This window comes from Stegostoma tigrinum, chromosome X (genome assembly GCF_030684315.1).
Source record: "Stegostoma tigrinum isolate sSteTig4 chromosome X, sSteTig4.hap1, whole genome shotgun sequence".
Taxonomy (NCBI): Eukaryota; Metazoa; Chordata; class Chondrichthyes; order Orectolobiformes; family Stegostomatidae; genus Stegostoma; species Stegostoma tigrinum.
Window position 1 is genome coordinate 11,230,478 of NC_081404.1, and position 20,657 is coordinate 11,251,134.

At 41.1% G+C, this 20,657-nt stretch overlaps 1 protein-coding gene across 7 annotated transcripts in view; it reads left to right on the forward strand.

Annotated features, from left to right (window-relative positions):
• The window catches only part of ikzf4 (IKAROS family zinc finger 4), a 187,109-nt gene that overhangs the window by 93,567 nt on the left and 72,885 nt on the right, over positions 1–20,657 (forward strand). For all 7 annotated transcript variants that reach the window (XR_007246696.2, XR_007246694.2, XR_007246695.2 and 4 more), the window contains one exon: positions 320–424. Coding sequence is in view for 4 of the 7 variants with exons in the window: in XM_059643389.1 (XP_059499372.1) it covers positions 320–424 (105 nt within the window). In the remaining 3 variants the exon portion in view is untranslated. The remainder of the gene's footprint in view (positions 1–319; positions 425–20,657) is intronic.

A 20,657-nucleotide genomic window follows, 5' to 3' on the forward strand; every position in this document is an offset into this window, starting at 1 on the left:
TTTGCAAGGATGGCATTGACCCTAACTACCAAGGACTGCTATTTAATCTTTAAAATGTATTTCAGTTGTGCCTTATTTTATGTGACACTCTAACATATTGAATCTTCAGGATCTGAACTTAATTTGAACTGTTTCTGAAAATTCATGCCGTTGGTTCATGTTGCACATAGCTGTGAGAATACAAGTCATGTCTACCATTGTGATTTTTTTTTTTGAAGTCTCTTCCACAATCCAAAATTTTTTTAAAAAGTAAACGCGTTCCCAACAAATTATTAACTTCTTTTTAATTTAAAAAAAACACTCCTTTCTTTTCATACAGGGAGTGGTGACTCTTCAATGGACAAGGAGTTCTCTGGGGCGATGGTTGGCCCCACTGTGAGCACGCCCAACAGTCAACACTCTTCACCCAGTCGTTCTTTGAGTGGTATGTCTTTCTCTTTTTAAAAAGGCATTGGTTTGATTCTTAACATTTTTTTTTCAGGCCAATTACCTGAATGCAAGTCAGAATTGATTTATTGAAAGTTAATAGAAGTTGGCTCTAGTTTAGTTTTTCCGAACACACAACATTTCCTGCAGTATCAATCTGGTCATCAACTTGTATAACTTGCAAATGTTGAAGAAAATTCTGTATTGAAGTGTTGAATTCAAACAGGCAGTAGGATTTCAACAGTTCGTGTACATGCATTCCTTGGCATTTCAATAATTGTGCCAAAATCTGCAATTCTGAGTAGACATTTCGTGTTGTCCTCAAGTTTTATGGATCAGTTTTAAGATTTGTTTTGAGGTGGACATACTAATCTGTTGAGAATGCAACTTCTAATTGAATGAGCCTTTAAGATTTGATGTTTAAAGTTTTCTGAAGCAAGACATGAAAACTTAGCTTGGTTGATTTCTTTCACAGAAAGATTTGTGTAAGTCATTTTGAGACTTATACTTATCCTGTACATAAATTAAGAAATGTGACCATTAGATCATTTGGCCCATTAAGCCTGCTCCACCATTCAGTATGATCCAGGTTGATCATTTACCTTGTGGTAGCTGCCTGTTGTTGGTCAACAGTTGGGGTTGAAGGGAAGTAACCAAGGGCATTCATTGTTGGTGCTTATTCATGGAGAGAGATTCTAGGTTATTTGGTGACCATGTTCCAGTGATTGTCCTCCACAGAAACTCCAAATGGTGATTATAAATGCTTGTCTCTTCTTCCTCACTGTTTAATTAAAAGCTATAAGAGAGGAATGGAGAGGGAAAGAAACATGGGTTTGAGAGGAGTTAGAAAGAGACCAGGTAAATCAAGGAAATAGGATTAAAATTTTAAGAATATCATGGAACAATTCATGACCTGAGATTCCGTATTTTCAGTTGTTCCTTTTTCTGTGCTGCAGAGGTTGAGTGAATCGGAGGAGCATCATGTTTTTCATGAACAAATACTATTAGCCGAATCTTTCTATCATGTGTTTTATTTATATTTACAGTGCAAAAAACAGTCATTTTTGTAAGCTGCATTTAATGTGCCATTAATGCTGTTAAAGGACAACATTGCATTTCTTAAATGACTAGATTAGAATAATTTGTTTTATTTGTTCACTTGTGTTCTTCATTGCAATGCAAAGACTTCTGAAACTCAGCATGCAAGTTTGCCTGCCCTGCTGATGCATGAAATGCATTGTGTCAAAGAATGGCTGAAGTAAAATCATTGTGGGTTTTCGGAGAAAATAGGATAAACATTTGAAGTCAAAGAAAATATAAAACCATGGCCATAGACTAGAGAAATAGGATTATTGTTTGATTGCTCTTGCACAAAGCAAGCAAATCCACTTTGGACCTAATGGTCATTTTATGTGCTGAATGTGTTTAGAGTTTTCAGGACAAGTTGACTTACTTGTGCTTCTAAATGCTGCAGATTACTATCCAGTACAGTGTTTTCCCAGTCTTACGCTAGTGGAGGCTTGTCTGATTTCTTATCAAAGCCACTAAACCTCTTGATAACAAAACATAAGCAAATATGTAATGTGTTTCAAAAATTGCTATCTATAATAATTAAAGATGCATCAGAGCTACATTCGACTCTTCTTGACCATATTTCCAAAATCTCTTCTGACTATTAGTTAGACAAGGATAGGTTGTTTTCAACATGTGCATGCATGAAGCACACTCCATGTGCTCAGTTTTATTGAGGCAGTTTGTAAACTCAATCTGACAATTGGTAATATATTTATTGTTCCTATTAAAAGGAACAGTAAACTGCAATGGTTAACCTAGTGAAACTTTAGCAGGGAAACAAAATCTTGGTTTTGAGATTCACAAGTGATTGTCACCTACATCCCGTTTGTGTATTCCTAACTTGCGGCTGTCACTGTCTTATATCTATTCCAAGTTTACACATTACACTTCATTTCTGCTCCTTGTTTGGAAATGCTGTTTTGTGCCTTGGCTATTGTAGCTTATCTTCTGGCATTATGTTTGCCATATTGCATTAATCCAAACTATCAGAAGGTTAAATAACCTGCAATGTATTTTTGCTGCCAATAATTATTATAACTTTCATGGTATTGGAGCAGTATTCCTGGTAACTGATCTAAGTGTGGATTTCACATTCAGTTCACAATCCCCACAGAGTTAACTTGCCTCAGCCAGTTTGCCTCTGAGTATCTGACAGTTAGCTGCCAAAGCCTCAATTGAGCAGTAGCCGGGCAGTGCTTTTACTTCCTATTAGCATCTAGTGACCTTTTTTATGAGGTGGTTGTGTGCAATGGGTCAATTGAAGACAAAATTAGCCATGGCTGAGAGTTAGTAGCATGCCAGTGGTCACTGTTCAGACTTGCCAGTTACGAGTTAGACGAATGTAGCAGAGATCAACTGCCATAAGTCTTGGGATATCTTGCAGAAGTCAATGGCTTGGGGCAGGGAAGTTGATAAATAAAACAAGGAGTTACGTTTTAAAATGCTGGCCTGTGTGAAATACTGAAATCACTGACAACTTTTTTTTGCATCTTCATAAACTCGATGTAAATTTTTGGCTTTAGCCATCTTGTGTATGTGTTACAATGTGAGAAAACAAATTGCTAAAGGAATCTGTCATAACCATGTATCACAACACAGGAGAAAATTTATTCTCTATTTAGAGGCAAGGTTTGATCAGGAATAGTCAGCATGGCTTTGTCAGAGGGAGGTCACGCCTGGTGGAATCTTTCAAGGAGGTGACCAAATGTTAGGATGATGCTCGGGCAGTTGATGTAGAATCATTAGAATCCCAACTATGCAGATGGACGCTATTTGTCCAATCAGGTCTGCACTGACTCTGCAAACAGCAGGCCGCCCAGACCCACCCTGTCCTGGTAACCCTGTGTGGGAGGAAACCAGAGCACTCGGAAGAAACCTGTGCAGACAGGGGGAAAATGTGCAAACTGCACACACTGTGTTGCCCAAGGCTGGAAATCAAAACCGGGTCCCTGATGCTGATAATATGGATTTCACCAAGGCTTTTGACAAAGTCCCACAGTATGGGGAAACTGGAAAAAGAAGGTAAAAGCTTCTGGGATCCAGGCTAACTGGCAAGATTGATCCAAAATTGACTTAGTGACAGGTGACAGAGGGTGGTGGTTGAAGGTTGTTTGTGTGACTGAAGCCCAGTGTGCAGTGGTGTACCACAAGGATCAGTGCTGGGTCCGTTCATTGTTTTATGAATATTACAATGATTGTAGATGAGAATGTGGGAAGGATGATAATTAAGTTTGCAGATGACATAAAAATTGGCCAGATAGTTGACAGTGAGGATGAAAGTTTGGGTTACAGGAGAATATAAATGGATTGGTCAGATGGGCAAATGGGTCAGATGGAATTTCACCCTGAAATGTGTGAGGTGATGCACTTTGGAAGAATGAACAAGACCAGGGAGTATTCAATGAATGGCAAGAGACAAGGCAGCTCAGTGGAACAGACTGACGAGATGCTTGTGTTTTAGCAGTCATGGCATAGATTATAAGAGCTGGGAGATTATGTTGGAGTTGAACAGACTTTGGCTAGACCACAGCTGCAGTACTATGCTGGAGACAGGATAAGCTCAGGGTGTTTTCTTTGGAGCAGAGAAAGTTGAGGTGGGATCTGATTTGAGGTGCATTAGATTGAGGAGCATGAATAGGGTGGATGGGAACCAGCTGTTCCCCTGAGATGAAGGGTCCATAACAAAGGGGCATATTTAAAGTGAAAGGCGGGAGGTTTAGAGGGGACTTGAAGATTTTAAAAAAAATGTTTTCACCTAGAGAGTTGTGGGGGTCTGGAATACACTGCCTGGAAGTGGAGTTCAGGTAAGAAACTTCACAACCATTTAAAAAGTACTTGGGTGAGCACTTGAAGTGGCATAACATTTAAGGCTATGGGCCTAGTGCTGGAGCCTATCTCATGACACTGTTGTAGGTAGTAGTGTATTTTTGGGCCAAAGGGCCTCTTTTGAACTGTATAATTCTCTGAACACCAGAGTTGGCTTCAGTTCCATGTACGAGATGTTTTGGTACGTGGTGAGGTGTAAGCAGCTATACTGTTATAGCTGCCAAATTAAAAGTTGGCTGATCCTTGGAAAGTTCCAGAAACAAGTATTCCAGGTGTTTGTCATTTGTTTAAATATTTCTGCTTCTGCTATTCTGACTGTCAGATATTGACAGAACTTCTAAAAGGAAGAGATGAGCAGAAAACAGCTGGATTAAATGGAGTTCTGGTACTGAATGGTTGACTGTCATCTATAGCTTTTAGCATTTATACATCAACTCCGCTCACTTTGAAGAGAAAGGCCAGTCTTAGATACCCTGAAGTATCAATCTTCCAATTGAGCTTTTTTGCTCATTGGAAGAGTCGGGATCCGTTTTGTTTAATTCTCATTTTTCCACTAGCAAATATTTGTTCTTGCTGTTTTAATATGCATTGGGGTTTTTCAGTCAGTGGTGGCCCTTGGGATTTTCAAATCATACGGTCATAGAGTTTTACCGCACAGAAACAGACTCTTTGATCCAACTCGTCCATGCTGACCTGATATCCTAAATTAATCTAGTCCTATGTGCTAGCTGCTCTGGACCAGACCAGACCACCTCAAAATATTTATCTAAACACTATAGTTAAAATACAAACAAAAGAAAGAGGAATTTAGAATAACAACTATTGGAAAACTTCATCAAATAATCAATACAGTACATCTTACTAATTAACTGTTCCAATCTTGTAACATCTCATAAACCCGCCTCTTGGCAAAAAGGCAAATTCAGACACCGATTCTCACGTGCAGTCCTCCAATCCAGGAGGAAGAAACATCAAGAAAAAATTCAGAGCGTAGCAGCCAAGAGCCATTCACTGAAACTTCCAACTCTCTTGCGACCCAAGGAGCTTCTGCTAAAACCAAAAAAAAACTAGAAAGCCTTGACTTCTGTGAGCTAACCACACACGGGCTGCTTCCATTGTTCCAACTTTTTTAAAAAAGCACCCCAATGTCTTAAAAGTTATTTACTCAAGTTGTCTGCAGTATCTAGTGAGCCATCTCTTACAACCTCTCTTCAAAAAAAAGAACAAAATGATCTTTTAAGGTGACAGTATTATCTCTCAGTATTTAGCCCATTGCCCTTCTGAACTCTTCTTATTCATCTACCCATTGGATGTCTTTTAATTATAATAACTGTACCAGCCTCCACCACTTCCTCTGGCAACTCATTCCATGCATGCACCACCCTTTGTGTGGAAAAAGTTGCCTTTTTATATCTTTCCCTCTCATCTTAAACCTATGCCCACTAGTTTTTTGGAGCCTCCTACCCTGGGGAGAAGACATTGACTATTCAACCTGTCCTTGCCCCTCATGACCTTATAAACTTATATAAGGTTGCCCCCTCAGCCTCCGATGCTCCAGGGGAAATCGCCCCAGCCTATTCAGCCTCTCCCTAGTTCAAATCCTCCAACCCTGGCAACATCCTTGTAAATGTTTTCTGCACCCTTTCAAGTTTCACAACATCCGTTCTTTAGCGGGGGGACCAGAATTCCACAGTATTCCAAAAGTGGCCTTGCCAATGTCTTGTACAGCTGCAACATAACATCCCAATTTCTGTACTCAATGCAGTGACCAATAAAAGCAAGTGTACCAAATGCCGCCTTCACTGCCCTGTCTACCTGTGACACCACCGTCAAGCAACTATGAACCTGCACTGTAAGACCGCTTTGTTCAGCCATACTTTGCAGAGCCTTACCATTAAGTGTATAAGTCCTGCCCTGATTTGCCTTTCCAAAATATGATACCTCACACTTTTATTTAGATTACACTCCATCTGCCCCTCAGCCCATCACCCATCTGATCCAGATCCCGTTGTACTCTTAGATAACCTTTGCTGTCTACTCCACCACCAATTTTGGTGTCACCTGCAAACTTACTGACCATTCCTCCTATGTTTACATCTAAATCATTCACCTAAGTGAGAAAAAGCAGTGGACTCAGCATCGATCTTTGCAACATGCTGCTGGTCAAGGGTCCAGTTGAGACCTCCACCATCCTGTGTCTCTTACCTTCAAACCAATTTTATATTCAACTGGCTAGCTGCCCCGGATTCCATGTGATTTAACCTTGCTAACTAGTCTACCATGCAGAACCTTGTAGAAGTCCATATGGACAACGTTTACCGCTCTGCCTTCATTAGTCTTCTTTGTCAGTTCTTCAGAAAACTCAAGCAATTTAGTGAGACATGATTTCCCATGCACAAAGCCATGTTGACTATCCCTAATCAGTCCTTGCCTTTCCAAATACATGTCAATCTTGGTCTCAGAATCCCCTCCAACATCTTGCCCACCACTGACGTAAGGCTCACTGGTCTGTAGGTCACTGGCTTTTCCTTGCTACCTTTCTTGAACATTAGCCAACCACTAGTCTTCCTGCATCTTACCTGTGGCTTGACAGTTTGACAGTTTTCAAGATATCCTTGTTTATTTCTCCAAGTTTTCTTGCTTTCATATCCTTCTCTACAGTAAATACTGACGTGACATACTCATTTATTATCTTGCCCATCTCCTGCAGTTCTACACATAAACACTCTTGTTGATCTTTAAATGGCCCTGTTCCCTCCCTAGTTACACTCTTGCTGTTCATGTATTTGTAGCATCTGTTTGGATTCTCCTGAACTTTAGTCTTTGTTGTCTTTTGTGAACATTTTTCATATTATTGCTGACATGTGCTGTTTTATTGATGAGCAGGATATGCCTTTAAGGTACAAATAGAATGAATGCCATTCCAAAAAAATTTATATTGGAACACCTTAGAGTACAGCTTGAAGTTGGTTTCTGCATGCATATAACAGTTGGAAACAGTCCTATAAGAAACCTTCTCAGTATTTTGGGACATTACAATCTTGGTCGTCATCGCCTTCTTCGTCTTCAAAAAACAGACTGGTGGAATAGTCTTGTCTTATTCTTTGTCCATTGAAAATCGAATTCTGCACAGGGCAGGAAGATAAACTATAAATTTATTCGAAGCTTGGACTTGAGCAGTTTCCTATCTCTTTCAGGGTAGCAGACCTAACTTGCTAGAATTGGAGGGATGTGCTCCATCAAGAGCATTTGTTGAGGGGCATGGACAACAATGGAATGGTTTAACTTGGAGGGTAAGCGGGAAAGGAAGAAACAACATTTTGTTTGGAATTTACTATACCTCGCTATAGCAGACTTTATCTGGATCCTTTCAGTAATCAAGAAATTCTGCTCATCTGGGTTTTGTGTGATCGATGTATGGTCTCCGATGATACGTGGTGTGCACTTATTTTATGACTAGTGCATTTCCTGTTGCATGACGTGTTGATTCAGAGGGGATGTGCTGGAAGTGGGTATCTCTTACTGGGTGCATGGGCAGTTCTGATTGTGTTATGAGACATGAATGCAGCCTAAATTGTGGCACTTCTGGGTATGTCAGCACATGCTACAGGCAGGCATGTAGCAAAGAGGGGAAAAGAAATTAGGCTTTATTTGGCAAAGAAGCAATAGTGTCAGAATGTGTGCAATATCACACAGCTTTGGTAGATGATAACTTTTCACAGTTTTTGGAGGAGTGTTGAAATTATTTATGTTAAATTGTCAGCTAAAATTATAGTTGAGCAACTGAGTTCATTGAAAGTGACTTGGTTAAAAATTGCAGGTTTTCAAAAGGGTTGCATTTCTGTGGGATCTTCAATGATTTTTTTTCCCCACTTCCATTAATGAACAATGCCTTTACACTTGACTGTAATAGATTGATCCAATTTCTTTCTCCAAATAAATTGCACACCTGCCATGAAACAGGAAAACATGCAAGAGCCAGTTCACTACATACATATGGAAAAATGTTTTTATCATTGCTGTGTTCACAATCTCCAGGTTTTCTTGCAAATGTGGTGAAGTAATTTGAGTAGTGGTATGCTCTGTTGAGAATTGCCATGATTAATAAACAATGTGCTGATGTATTATTTTCAGCCTTTTGAAGATGCATTGCTCTTTATCTGGAAGTGTTGGGGATGAATCCTGGTTGGTTTCATGTATGTAGTTGGCATAGGAATATGGAAGTCAGATGTGAGTGTAGAGAGAGAGAGTAGCCTGTTGGAATGCAGGTGTGCCCTTACGGAGGGTATGATGCCTGTCCATAGTCAAGATCTTCTCTGCCATATTAGGTTCCTTGTTCCAGTCATGTTGTTTAGTTAAAGGTGAAGAGTTGGAACAAGGTGAGACAGCAGTGCCAGAGCAAAGAAAACAAAATCAGAGTGATAATCAGCCTGTTGTATGCAAACATTCAGTGGCCCATCATTTTGAATAGCATTGATTGAAATCTTCAAGCAAATTGAGAGCATAGACTAGTCATGACCAATACATGACAAATTTCACGTTTATACTGTGCCGATTTAACAAAACCACAAGGTAGATTCTTTAAAGAAAGCTAGTGTACATTCTGTGATGTAATTCAATTTGAGTTTGCTTCAACTCCAATCCCAATCTATTCAAGTCCAAGACATTGTGAGTGCTTTTTTTTTGAAAATTGGTTAGAAAATATTCCTACTTTAATCAAAAAGATGGACATATTTAGATCGGCAAATTTGTGCCTCAAACCCTAATCTTCCCAGATTAAATTGAATTCTGCAGTGACCGTAGTCACTTGGCTGGAAGATGCCAAAAAGCAGTTTTGAAATGTGTGGAAGCTCTTTACTATACAACTCCTTACTGTGATGTTGCAGCTGTGATAAAGGACTTTGAGGCGAAGTGGAAATAGCTTTGCTTTTGTTGCAGCTGTCATTTATTCTACTCTCAAATGCACGTGAGAGAGATTACATTCCTATGTAGCCGTTCACATTATTGATATTTTCTTTCTTTGTCTTTCACCAACTCCCTGTATCTCCCATTTCTGATCTGGTTTATCAGCTGCTTCTTTAAAAGAGACCGTTCAGGAAGTCACTGAAAGGGTGGCGCAAGTGAAGTGGGAAGTAATTCAACTCCACTTTCCAGTTACTGGAAAGCCTCAACCTTTATAAGCAACCTGGTCAGATATCATCTGTATTGCTCATATAAGTATCATTATATCATTGGTTAGTAGAAGGAATATTTGTTATGAAACTGAAGGGATTGTGTTGCCTCCCAGTTACATTGGTTCCTGTACTTTTATATTAAAATATCCTGATAAATGTTCAAATTCAGATTGCATATTCTAGAATTTCTGATCAATGTCAATACCAAATCGGCAAAAAATGCTCTACCTTGCATCCTTTGCTCAGCCCAGTGGTGAAATATATTGTATTTGCTGACAATTTTTTAAAAAATGGCCTTACCTTTGTGTGGCGTTCACACTTATGTATGTTTTAGAGTTTGTTTATTGATAAAAAGAAATAAGCATTTTCCAAGTTATTGTGCCCATGTGTCAACAGTTTACTCCAAGGTTGGAAAAAGAAAAATATATCAGGCATGTGATCAAATGCTCTTGCTAGGTTCTACCCTTTTTTTCACCCTCTTACTAATCTATTCCCTTCCTCAAAAAATTTTTTGGTTTTTTTTTGTTTTTTTATTCAGTTGTGGGATCACCCATCCCTCATTGCCCTTCATGACATCTAAGAGGACAGTTAAGAGTTAACCACATTGCTGTGGATTTGGAGTTACGTAGACAAGAACATGTAAAAATACAAGGTATCACACCAAAGGAAATCAGGTGGAATTTTAAGACAATCCAGAAAACTTCTAATTCTAAATTTATGAAATTAACCATATGCAATTAAATTAATCAGCTGTTAATAGTGGGATTTGAACTCTAGTCTCTGGATCATTTAATTTATGCCTCTGGATTACTTATCTAGTAACATGGCCACCGATGCTACTGTGCCCCCATGTTGTGGTGCAATTTCTTTTTGCCACCCATCACCTAATCAAAGTAGCATTTAATTCAAGTCTTGATGATGTGTTGTCAGGCACTTAAACAATTGGGTGCCCCCTCTCCTCCTCATCCTGACCTGCCACCCCCGTCCCAATAGATCCAACATTAACACAGGTACTTGAATCACAGTTTTTGGGAATTCCAATTGAAGTGACAGTTTCCAGGCCAACAGACTAGCTAGATGGGCTGAATGATCTGTCCTTGTTTTCATACTGTTGGCACTTTTGGTGTTCCGATGCACTGCACCAGTGAGTGCATTGCAATCTGATGCCTTTTACATTGTCACGTGTCCTTCATGTGTAAGGTGGTACAATGAGCATTAACAGCCCATAGAGTGGGAACAGGCCTCTTGGCCCAACTTATCAGTGCCGACCAGGTTTCCTAAACTGAACTAGTCTTGTTTGCCCGCATTTGGTTCATATCCCTCTGAACCGTTCCTATCCATGGACCTGGCCAAATGCTTTTTAAAAGTTGTAGTTGTACACATCTCTACCACTTCATTTGGCAACTCGCTCCTTAAATGCACCACCCTCTGTGTGGAAAAAGTTGCCTCTCAGGTCCCTTTCAAATCTTTCCTCTCTCACCTTAAACCTATGCCCTGTGTAGTTTTGGACGTGACTAACCCAGGGAAGGGACCTTGGCCATTCACCCAATCCATGCCCCTCATGATTTTTTAAACCTTTAGAAGGCCACTCCTCAGCCTCTGATGTTCCAGGGAAAATGGCCCCATCCTATTAAGCCTCTCCCCATAGTTCAAGCCCTACAATTCTGGTAGCAGCCTTTTAAATTTTTTTGCACCCTTTCTAGTTTAATATCCTCCCTGTAGCGGGATGACCAGAACTCTGTGTGGAGCCTTGAAATAATCATACAGTGCAGAAACATACGCTTCAGTCCAATCAGTCCATGCTGACCACGTTTCCAAATTAAACTAGTCCCACCTGCCTGCTTCCAGCCCATATCTTCTAAGCTTTTCCTGTTCCTATATCCATCTTTTTAAATATTGTAATTGTACCCACATCCATGATTTCATCAGGAAGTTCATTCCATACGCAAATCACCTCTGTTTTAAAAAAGCCTTTTTTTAATAATGTTTTTTTGTTTTCAAATCTCTCTCCTGTCACCTTAAAAATGTGTCCCCTAGGCTAACCTTAGGGAAGAGACAGCTACTATCAACTCTATTTATGTCTCTCATTATTTTATAAACTTCTATCAAGTCACCTCTCAACCTCCTATGCTCCAGTGAAAAAAGCCCCAGCCTTCCTTTATCACTCATATCTTCCATACCTGGCAACATCTTGGTAAATCTCTCCTGAGCCCTCTTCAGCTTGATGATTTTGTTCCTATAACTGGGCGACCAGACCAAGACACAGTATTCCAAAGAGGCCTCACCAATATAACTTCCCAACTCCTATAGTCAAAAGGTCTGAGCAATGATGGCAATCATGCCTTTTTAACCACTCTGTCTATATGTGTTGAATTATGTACCTGCACCCCTGGTCCCTCTGTTATCCAACACTACCCAAGGCCCTACTGTGAATTTTGTATAAGCCCTGCCTTTGTTTGTTGTGCCAAAATGCAATGCCTCGCATTTATCTAGATTGAACTGCATCTGCCATTTTTCAGCCCATTGACCCATTTGATCAAGATCTCTGTAATCGTAGAAAACCTTCTTCACTGTCCAGTAGGCCACCAATTTTGTTGTTGTCTGCAAACTTACTAACCATGCCTTCTATATTCTCAGCTAAATCATTTATATAAATGACAGACAAAAGAGGATTCAGAACCAATCCCTACGTAACACTGCTGGTCACAGGCTTCCAATCCGAAAAGCAACCCTCCACCATTACTCTGTCTCCTGCTGTTAAACCCGATTATGTATCCAGTTGGCAAGCTCACCCTGAATCCCATGTGATCCAACTTGACTAATTAGTCCACCATCAGAGCCTTGTCAAAGGCCTTACTCAAATCCAAATAAACAACATCTAAATGCTCTGCTGTCAGCAACCTTTTTTTGGTAACTTCCTCAAAAAATTCTATCAAGTTTGTGAGACAGTTTTCCTCATACAAATACATGTTGACTATACCGAATCCATTTTTGCCTCTCTGAATGTCCGTAAATCCCATCCTTTATAATCACCACTCCGACAATTTACCCACAGCCGAAGTCAGACTCTCAGGCCTACAGTTCCCCGGTTTCTTCTTACAACCTTTCTTAAACAAAGGTATAACATTAGCTACCCTCCAGTCATCAGGCACCTCACCCATAGTTGTAGATGATGCAAATATTTCTGCAAGGGGTCTTGTAATTTCCCCCCTTGCTTCCCATAATATTCTGGATATGTTAGATCAGGTCCCGGAGATTTATCCACCTTTTTTGTATTCTCTCAGACCTCATGAACTTCCTCTTCTGTAATGTGAACTGTTTTTAAAACATCAAAGCTTATTTTTCTGAATTCTCTAGACTCCATTTCTTTCTCCACAGTAAAAATTGAGGCAAAATATTCATTTAGTATCCCTCCCATCTCCTGGGGTTCAACACAAAGGTCTCTTCCTCCTCTTTGAGGCCCAACTCTCTCTGTAGTTATCCTCTTGCTCTTACTGTGTTTGTAGAATGTCTTTGGATTATCCTTAAGCTTATCTGCAAGTGTCCTCTGTGCCTTCTGATTTTTCTCTTAAGAATGCTCCTACACACTTAAGAGATTCAATTGAACCAATGAATGTAAACAATTTTTAATGATCTTTTTACAGAACTAAATATTCAAACTTACTTACTTTCTCCTTTTTCATCGAAGGGGTACACGTGTTGCTAACCAGGTCCAGCACTTATTGCCCATCCCTAACTGCCCTAAGGCCAATTGAGTAAACCCCTCTGCTATGGGTCTGGAGTTACTGTATGCCCAACTAAGTAAGGATGGCAGATTTCCTTCCCTAAAGGACATTAGTGAACCAGATGTTTCATTAACCTCCACAGTCATGTCATTATGAGACTCTTGATTCTAGATTTATAGTGAATTCAAAGTCCACAGTCCGCCATCCACAAGGGTGGAATTCAAACCGGGTTTCTCAGAACATTACCTGAGTCAAGCGATAATTCCACTAGTGAATGAAAGAAACAGATGCACAATCAGAATCATTTTTCTTGTGCACGTTGCTGAAATGTGCTGGAGCAAGGTTTACAGGGATATGGGCCAAATGTTGGCAAATGGGACGAGATAAGTTTTTAGGATATCTGGTCGGACCTCATGAATTGGGCTAAACTGTCGGGTTCCCTGCTGGAAAACTCTAAGATTCTAATTGTACACAGTACTCCAAATATGCCCTTACCAATGTCATGTACAGCCCTAACATGACATTGTAATATCTGTACTCAATGTTGTGACCAACGAAGATAAGGATGCCAAACACTGCCTTCACCACCCTGTCCACTTTCAAGGAACTGTGCACCTGCACCCCTAGTTGTATCTATTTGACAACACTCCCCAGGGCCCTACCATTAACTGTACAAGTCCTGTCCTAGTTTATCTTACCAAAATACAACACTTAACATTTATTTTGAATTAAACTCCATCTGTTCCTCATCCTACTCACCAAGTTGATAAAGATCTTGTTGCACTCCGAGATAACCTTCTTCCCTGATAACAAAGTGTGAAGCTGGATGAACACAGCAGGCCAAGCAGCATCTCAGGAGCACAAAAGCTGACGTTTCGGGCCTAGACCCTTCATCAGACTCTCTCTAACCTTCTTCCCTGTCCACTTTATCACCAATTTTGGTATCATCCACAAATTTACTAACCATGCCTCCTTTATTCTCATTCAAATAGTTTACATAAGTGACAAACAACAGTGGACCCAGCAACTATCCTTGCAGTGCAACGCTAGTTACAGGCCTCCAGTATGAACAACAACTCTCCACCACCACCCTCCTACTCTCAAGCCAATTTTGTATCCAGTTTGCTAGCTGGCCCTGGATTCCACATGATCTAACCTTACTAACCAGTTTACCATGTGGAACCTCGTTGAAGGCTTACACAGACAACATCTACCACTCTTGTCGTCTTCTGTTTTCTTGGCTACCTCTTCAAAAAACTCAAGTTAGTGAGACATGATTTCCCACACACACAGCCTTGTTGACTATCCCTAATCAGTCCTTGCCTTTCCAAATACATGTAAATCCTGTCTCTCAAAATCCCCTTCAACAACTTGCCCACTACCGATGTCAGGCTCACCAGTCTGTATTTCCGTGGCTTTTCCTTGCAGCCTTTCTTAAATAATGGCACAATATCAGCTATCCTCCACTCTTTGACAGCCACAGATGAGCTGCCGGATGATGCAAATATCTGCGTAAGGGGCCCTGCAATTTTTTCCCTAGCTTCTCACAATGTTCTGGGAAACACCTGATCAGGTCCTGTGGATCTATCTACCTTTTATGCTTTTTAAGACTTCCAGCACCTGCTCTTCTGTGATGTGAACTTTTTTTCCAAGACGTCACTATTTATTTCACCAAATTCCTTAGCTTCCGTGTCTTTCTCCACAGTAAATACTGATGTGAAATACCTGTTTCGAATCTGTGCCGTTTCTTGTGGTTCCACATGTAGACAGCCTCCTTTGTTTTTAATGGGCCATGTTCTCTCCCAAGTTACTCTTCTCTTAATGTACTTGTAGAATCTTTTCAGATTCTCCTAAACCCCATCTGCCAAAGCTATATCATGTCCCGTTTTAGCCCTCCTAATTTCCGTCTTAAGTGTACGCTACTGTCCCCATACTCCCCAAGGGATTCACTTGATCCCAGGTGCCTATACCTGACTTATGCCTCCTTGTTTTTCTTGACCAGAGCCTCAGCATTTTTAGTCAACCAGTGTTCCTTACTCCTGCCGGCTTTGCCCTTCACCCTAACAGGGACATGCTGGCCCTGAAGGCTCACTTGTCTTGTTTTGGAAAGCTTCCCACTTGCCAGACGTCCCTTTACCTGCAAACAGTGTTCCCCAATCAACTTTTGAAAGTTCCTGTCTAATACCATCAAAATTGGCTTTGCCCCAGTTTACAACTTTAAGATGTGGACCAGGCCTATCCTTTTCTGTAACAATTATGGTCACTGGTCCCAAAGTGCTCCCCAACTAACACCTTAGTCACTTGCCTTATTTCCCGAGAGAAGGCCGAGTTCATCAGTCTTATCTCATTCTCTGCCATGTTGTTGCTGCCTTGTCTATTTAACTTGCTCCCTTTACTTTCTGTACCTTCTCTCTTGTCTCGCCACTGTTTCAAAACTCCTGTCTCCACACTGCCAGACTAGTTTAAACCCTCTAGTGAATCTCTCTGCCAGGATATTGTTTCCGCTGCATTTCAGGTGCAACCCATCCCTCTTGTACAGGTCACTTCTGCCCCAGAAGAGATGTCAGTGATCGAAAAATCTGAATCCTTGCCCTCTGCAGCAGCTCCTTAGCACACATTCGTCTGCCCTATGCTCCTAATCCTACTCTCACTAGTATGTGGCACCGAGGAGTAATGCAGACATTACTACCCTTGAGATCCGACCAGTCTTGTCGTCCTCTGTGCCAGCATGTGTTTTCCGGCCTCCTCCGAATAGACTGCAGATAACTTTGCTGTTTGTTGTGGTTTTATTACTATCCAGAACTGTCCAGACTGAACCTTAGGACTTTTCCCAGTCTCTTTGACCTTCCAATGCAAACACCCAGCAGCATTGAATATTGCTCACAAATTGGTGCATTTTGATCAGAAGAGAATTGCTTGGGAATCCAAGACTCAACAATTGGAGGCCCAAAATATGTTGTCTTATTTTAATTCCTTTTCAATTTGGATAAATGTATGATCATGAGGAAGAAAATAACAAGTGGTGTAGCTTTTTTTACTTGGAGCCATTTACTGTGTGGAGAGGTGGTAGGTGATTGATTGCTGCACTTCTAGTATCTCTCCACTTAACAGCACTTTTTAAAATGAGAGTCTGAAAAAAGGATTTTACTACTGAGTAAATACCAAAATTTTAGTTATTCAACACATCAAGGTGGTTATTCTGTTCCACTTATGGATACAGTACTAAGGTAGCATTCATGCAGGGCTGAGTGCAAGGAAGATGTGCGAAACCACCCATTATGATGGTGCTGGGAAGAGATTCACAAATTTTTGCTTCTGTGACTACGTGGAGTGTAAATCACCAGGCTTCTTCCTGTACTGTTTGTATAGTTGAAAATTGCTGACAAGATAGAATGATAGTGGAGGAAGCTTTCTAAGTTTATTTAGAAAAGTGAACTTTGAACAAGTTTTTTCCAACTAAAGTTCATCAAATCATTAAGTTTAGATTCTAGAGGAGTGGTATTTTTTTGAGCTAACTACTGACGTTTATACTATTCAGCAACGTGCCTTTCTGCCGTTTGTAGAATTGTGTATGCGGCTTTTCATTGATTGTCATTGTCCACTTTTGTAACATTACCAATTCTGTTCCTGACTCGGCCCATCTGGTGAAAGCCTCGTCTGGGCATTTGTCTCCTCCAAACTCGACTATCAGCCTCCTAAATTCCATCCTTCAAATGCTTAAGTTTATCCAAAACTCTGCTGCCTGAATCTTGTCCCACACCAAGTCTTTCTAAGGTCAGAAGTCAGACAACACTCGGTTGTCGTCCAACAGGTTTATTTGAAATTGCAAGCTTTTGGAGCATTGTCCCTTTGTCGGGTGAAGGGGCAACACTTCAAAAGCTTCTGATTTCAAATAAATCTGTTGGAATTTAACCTGGTGTTATCTGACTTCTGACCTTGTCTGCCCCGCCCAACACCAACACCTTCACATCAAGTCTTCCTCATGCATCTTCCCAGTATGCAATAATCTACATTGATTCTTGATCTGCTAATACTTCCAACTTAAAATTCTCTTCCTCTTGTAACTCTTTAATGCCTTGTCGCTCTGTAACCATCTCATCTACATACTGACTGAGAACAGTGCATTCCTCCAACTCTGGCTCCTTGAGCATCCCCTGTTCTTGTTGTCCCATTGTTTGGTAGTTGTGTCTTCTTCTTTCACCTTTGCTTATGTTCTATGCTACCCTCCTAACCTTCTACCCTTCACCAAGTTCTTTTCAAGATTCTCACAATCCCATCTCTCACTCAGTTTTGAATCACTTGTCTTAAAGTCTCTTTTCTTCGTTCTACAAACCATACTGGGCTATTTTTCTACGCTAATGCCAAGTTGTCTTTTTACTTCATGGAGTGAGGGACGGAGCTACAAATCAATTTTTCACCTGAAATATTTTGATTTTTTTTTAACAGACCCCCTAATAGTTGCAGAGAACTGGAAGAGCTGATTGGGAGGCAGATACTGGAAAGGTGCAGAAGTCACAGGGTTGTAGTCATGGGTGACTTCAACTTTCCAAATATTGATTGGAAACATTTTAGTTGTAATAGTTCAGATGGACCGGATTTTGTCCAGTGTGTTCAGGAAGGATTCCTGACACACTACGTAGATAGACCAACATGAGGAGAGGCCACTTTGGATTTGGTGCTTGGCAATGAACTGGGCCAGGCATTAGACCTGTTGGTGGGAGAGCATTTGGCGGTAGCAGTCATAACTCTGTGTTACTTTTACAATAGTCATGGATAAGGATAGGTACATAGAGCAGGGTAAGCTTTATAATTTAGGGAAGGGTAATTACAGTCCTGTTAGGCAAGAACTGGGTAACATAAAACGAGAACAGATGCTCTCGGGGAAGGCCACTAACGAAATGTGAAGATTGTTTAAGGAATGCCTACTGCGTGTGCTCGACGTGTATGTCCTTCGCAGGCAGGGAAGATGTGGTCGAGTGAGGGAGCCTTGGTTATCAAGAGAGGTCGAATAACTGGTTTAAGAGGAAGAAGGATGCTTATATAAGGTTCAGGAAACCAGGAATGGAAAAGGTCTAGAGGGATACAAGTTATCCAGGGCAGAGCTGAAGAAAGGGATGAGAAGAACTATAAGGGGGTTTGAGAAAACCTAGGCAGATAAGATTAAGGAAAACTCCAAGGCTTTTTACACATACATAAGGAATAAGAGAATAACCAGAGAAAGGGTAGGCCCGATTAAGGATTGTAAAGGGAATTTGTGCACGGAGCCTAAAGAGATAAGAGAGGTCCTTAACAAATACTTTTCTTTCAGTATTCACAACTGAGAGGCACCTAGTTGTAGAGGAGGACAGTGTGAAACAGGCTGGTAGGTGAGAGGAGATCAATGTTAGTAAGGCAGATGTATGAGGAATTTTGAGGAACTTGAAGATAGATAAGTCCCCTGGGCCTGATAGGATTTATCCAAGGATTCTATGGGAAGCGAGGGAAGAGATCGCAGGGCCTTTGGAGATGATATTTTTGTCCTCGCTCTCCACTTGTATAGTGCCGGAAGATTGGACTGTGCAAACGTCTTTTCCTTGTTCAAAAAAGAATAGGGATAACCCTGGAAGTTACAGGCCAGTTAGTGTTGCGTCGGTGGTGGGCAAATTATTGGAAAGGGCTCTGAGAGATAGGATTTATGATCACTTGGAAAGGCACAGTTTGATTCGTGATAGTCAGCATGGATTTGTTGAATTCTTTGAAGTGACCAAACATGTGGATGAAGGTAGAGCAGTGGATGTGATATACATGGATTTAAGTAAAGCGTTTGATAAGGTTCCCCATGGTAGGCTCATGCAGAAAGTAAGGAGGCATGGGATAGGGGGAAATTTGGCAGATTGGATTCAGAATTGGCTGACTGATGGAAGACAAAGGGTGGTAGTGGACGGAAAATATTCAACATGGTGCTCAGTTACGAGTGGTGTACCACAAGGATCTGTTCCGAGTCCTCTTCTAATTGTGATTTTTGTAAATGATTTGGGCGTAGGAGTGGAAGGGTGGATTAGTAAGTTCGCAGACGGTATGACGGTGGGTTGAGTTGTGGATAGTGCAGAGGGCTGTTCTAGGTTTCAAAGGGACATTGATAGGATGCATAGCTGGGCTGAGAAGTGGCAGATGGAGTTTAACCCTGAAAAGTGTGAGGTGATTCATTTTGGAAGGACAAATTTGAAAGCAGAGTACAGGGTTAACAGGAAGATTCTTGGCAGCATGGAGGAGCAGAGGGATCTTGGGGTTCATGTTCACAGTTCCCTGAAAGCTGCCACCCAGGTGGATAGATTTGTTAACAAGACGTAAGGTGTGTTAGCTTTCATTAATAGAGGGATTGAGTTCAAGAGCTGTGAAGTTATACTCCAGCTATACAAAAGCCTGGTTCGGCCACATCTGGAGTATTGTGCCCAGTTCTGGTCACCTCATTACAGGAAGATGTGGAAGCGTTGGAAAAGGTGCAGAGGAGATTTGCCAGGATGTTGCATGGATTGGAGGGAAGGTCTTACGAGGAAAGTCTGAGAGCACTCGGGCTTTTCTGTTTAGAATGACGAAGGATGAGAGGTGACTTGATAGAGGTGTACAAGATGATCAGAGGTATAGATAGAGTGGACACCCAGAGACTTTTTCCTAGGGTGGAGGTTTCTATTATGAGGAGACATAGTTCTAAAGTGAGTGGAGGTAGATACAGGGGAGACGTCAGAGGTAGGCTGTTTACTCAGAGTGGTCAGTGCATGGAATACATTGCCAGAGATGGGAGTGGAGTCAGCCTCATTGGGGGCATTTAAGCGGCTATTAGATAGGCATACAGATGATAATATAAGGTAGAGGTGGAGGTTAGATAGACCTTAGATTTAGGGTAAAGGTTTGGCACAACATTGTGGGCTGAAGTGCCTGTACTGTTCTGTGTTCTATTTCTGTATTAACAACGGCTTGGGGTTTTGAACAGTTGCCAAAGCCTCATTTGTAGCCACTGCACTGGTGAAAGTGGGCTTATGTTTGTGGCCTGCTGTCTTAAAATTTCTTGCTTGATGCAGGGAAAAGTTGCTTACAGACAGCACTTGATACTTCGGACCACCACAAACAGTAGTCATTAGGAGCAGAATTAGGCTCTTAGGTCCATCAAGTCCGCTTCCTCATTCGATCATGACTGATGAGCTTCTCAACCACATTCTCCTGCCTTCTCCCCATAATCCCTTGATCCCTTTTACTAATCAAGAACCTATCTATCTTGGTCTTAAATGCACTCAATGACTTGGCCTCCACAGCCCTCTGCAGTAATGAGTTCCACAGATTAACCACTCTCTGGCTGAAGAAATTCCTCCTCATCTCAGTTCTAAAGGGTCATCCCTTCACTCTGAGGCTGTGTCCTCAGGTTCTAGTCTGTCCTACCAGTGGAAACATCTTCTCC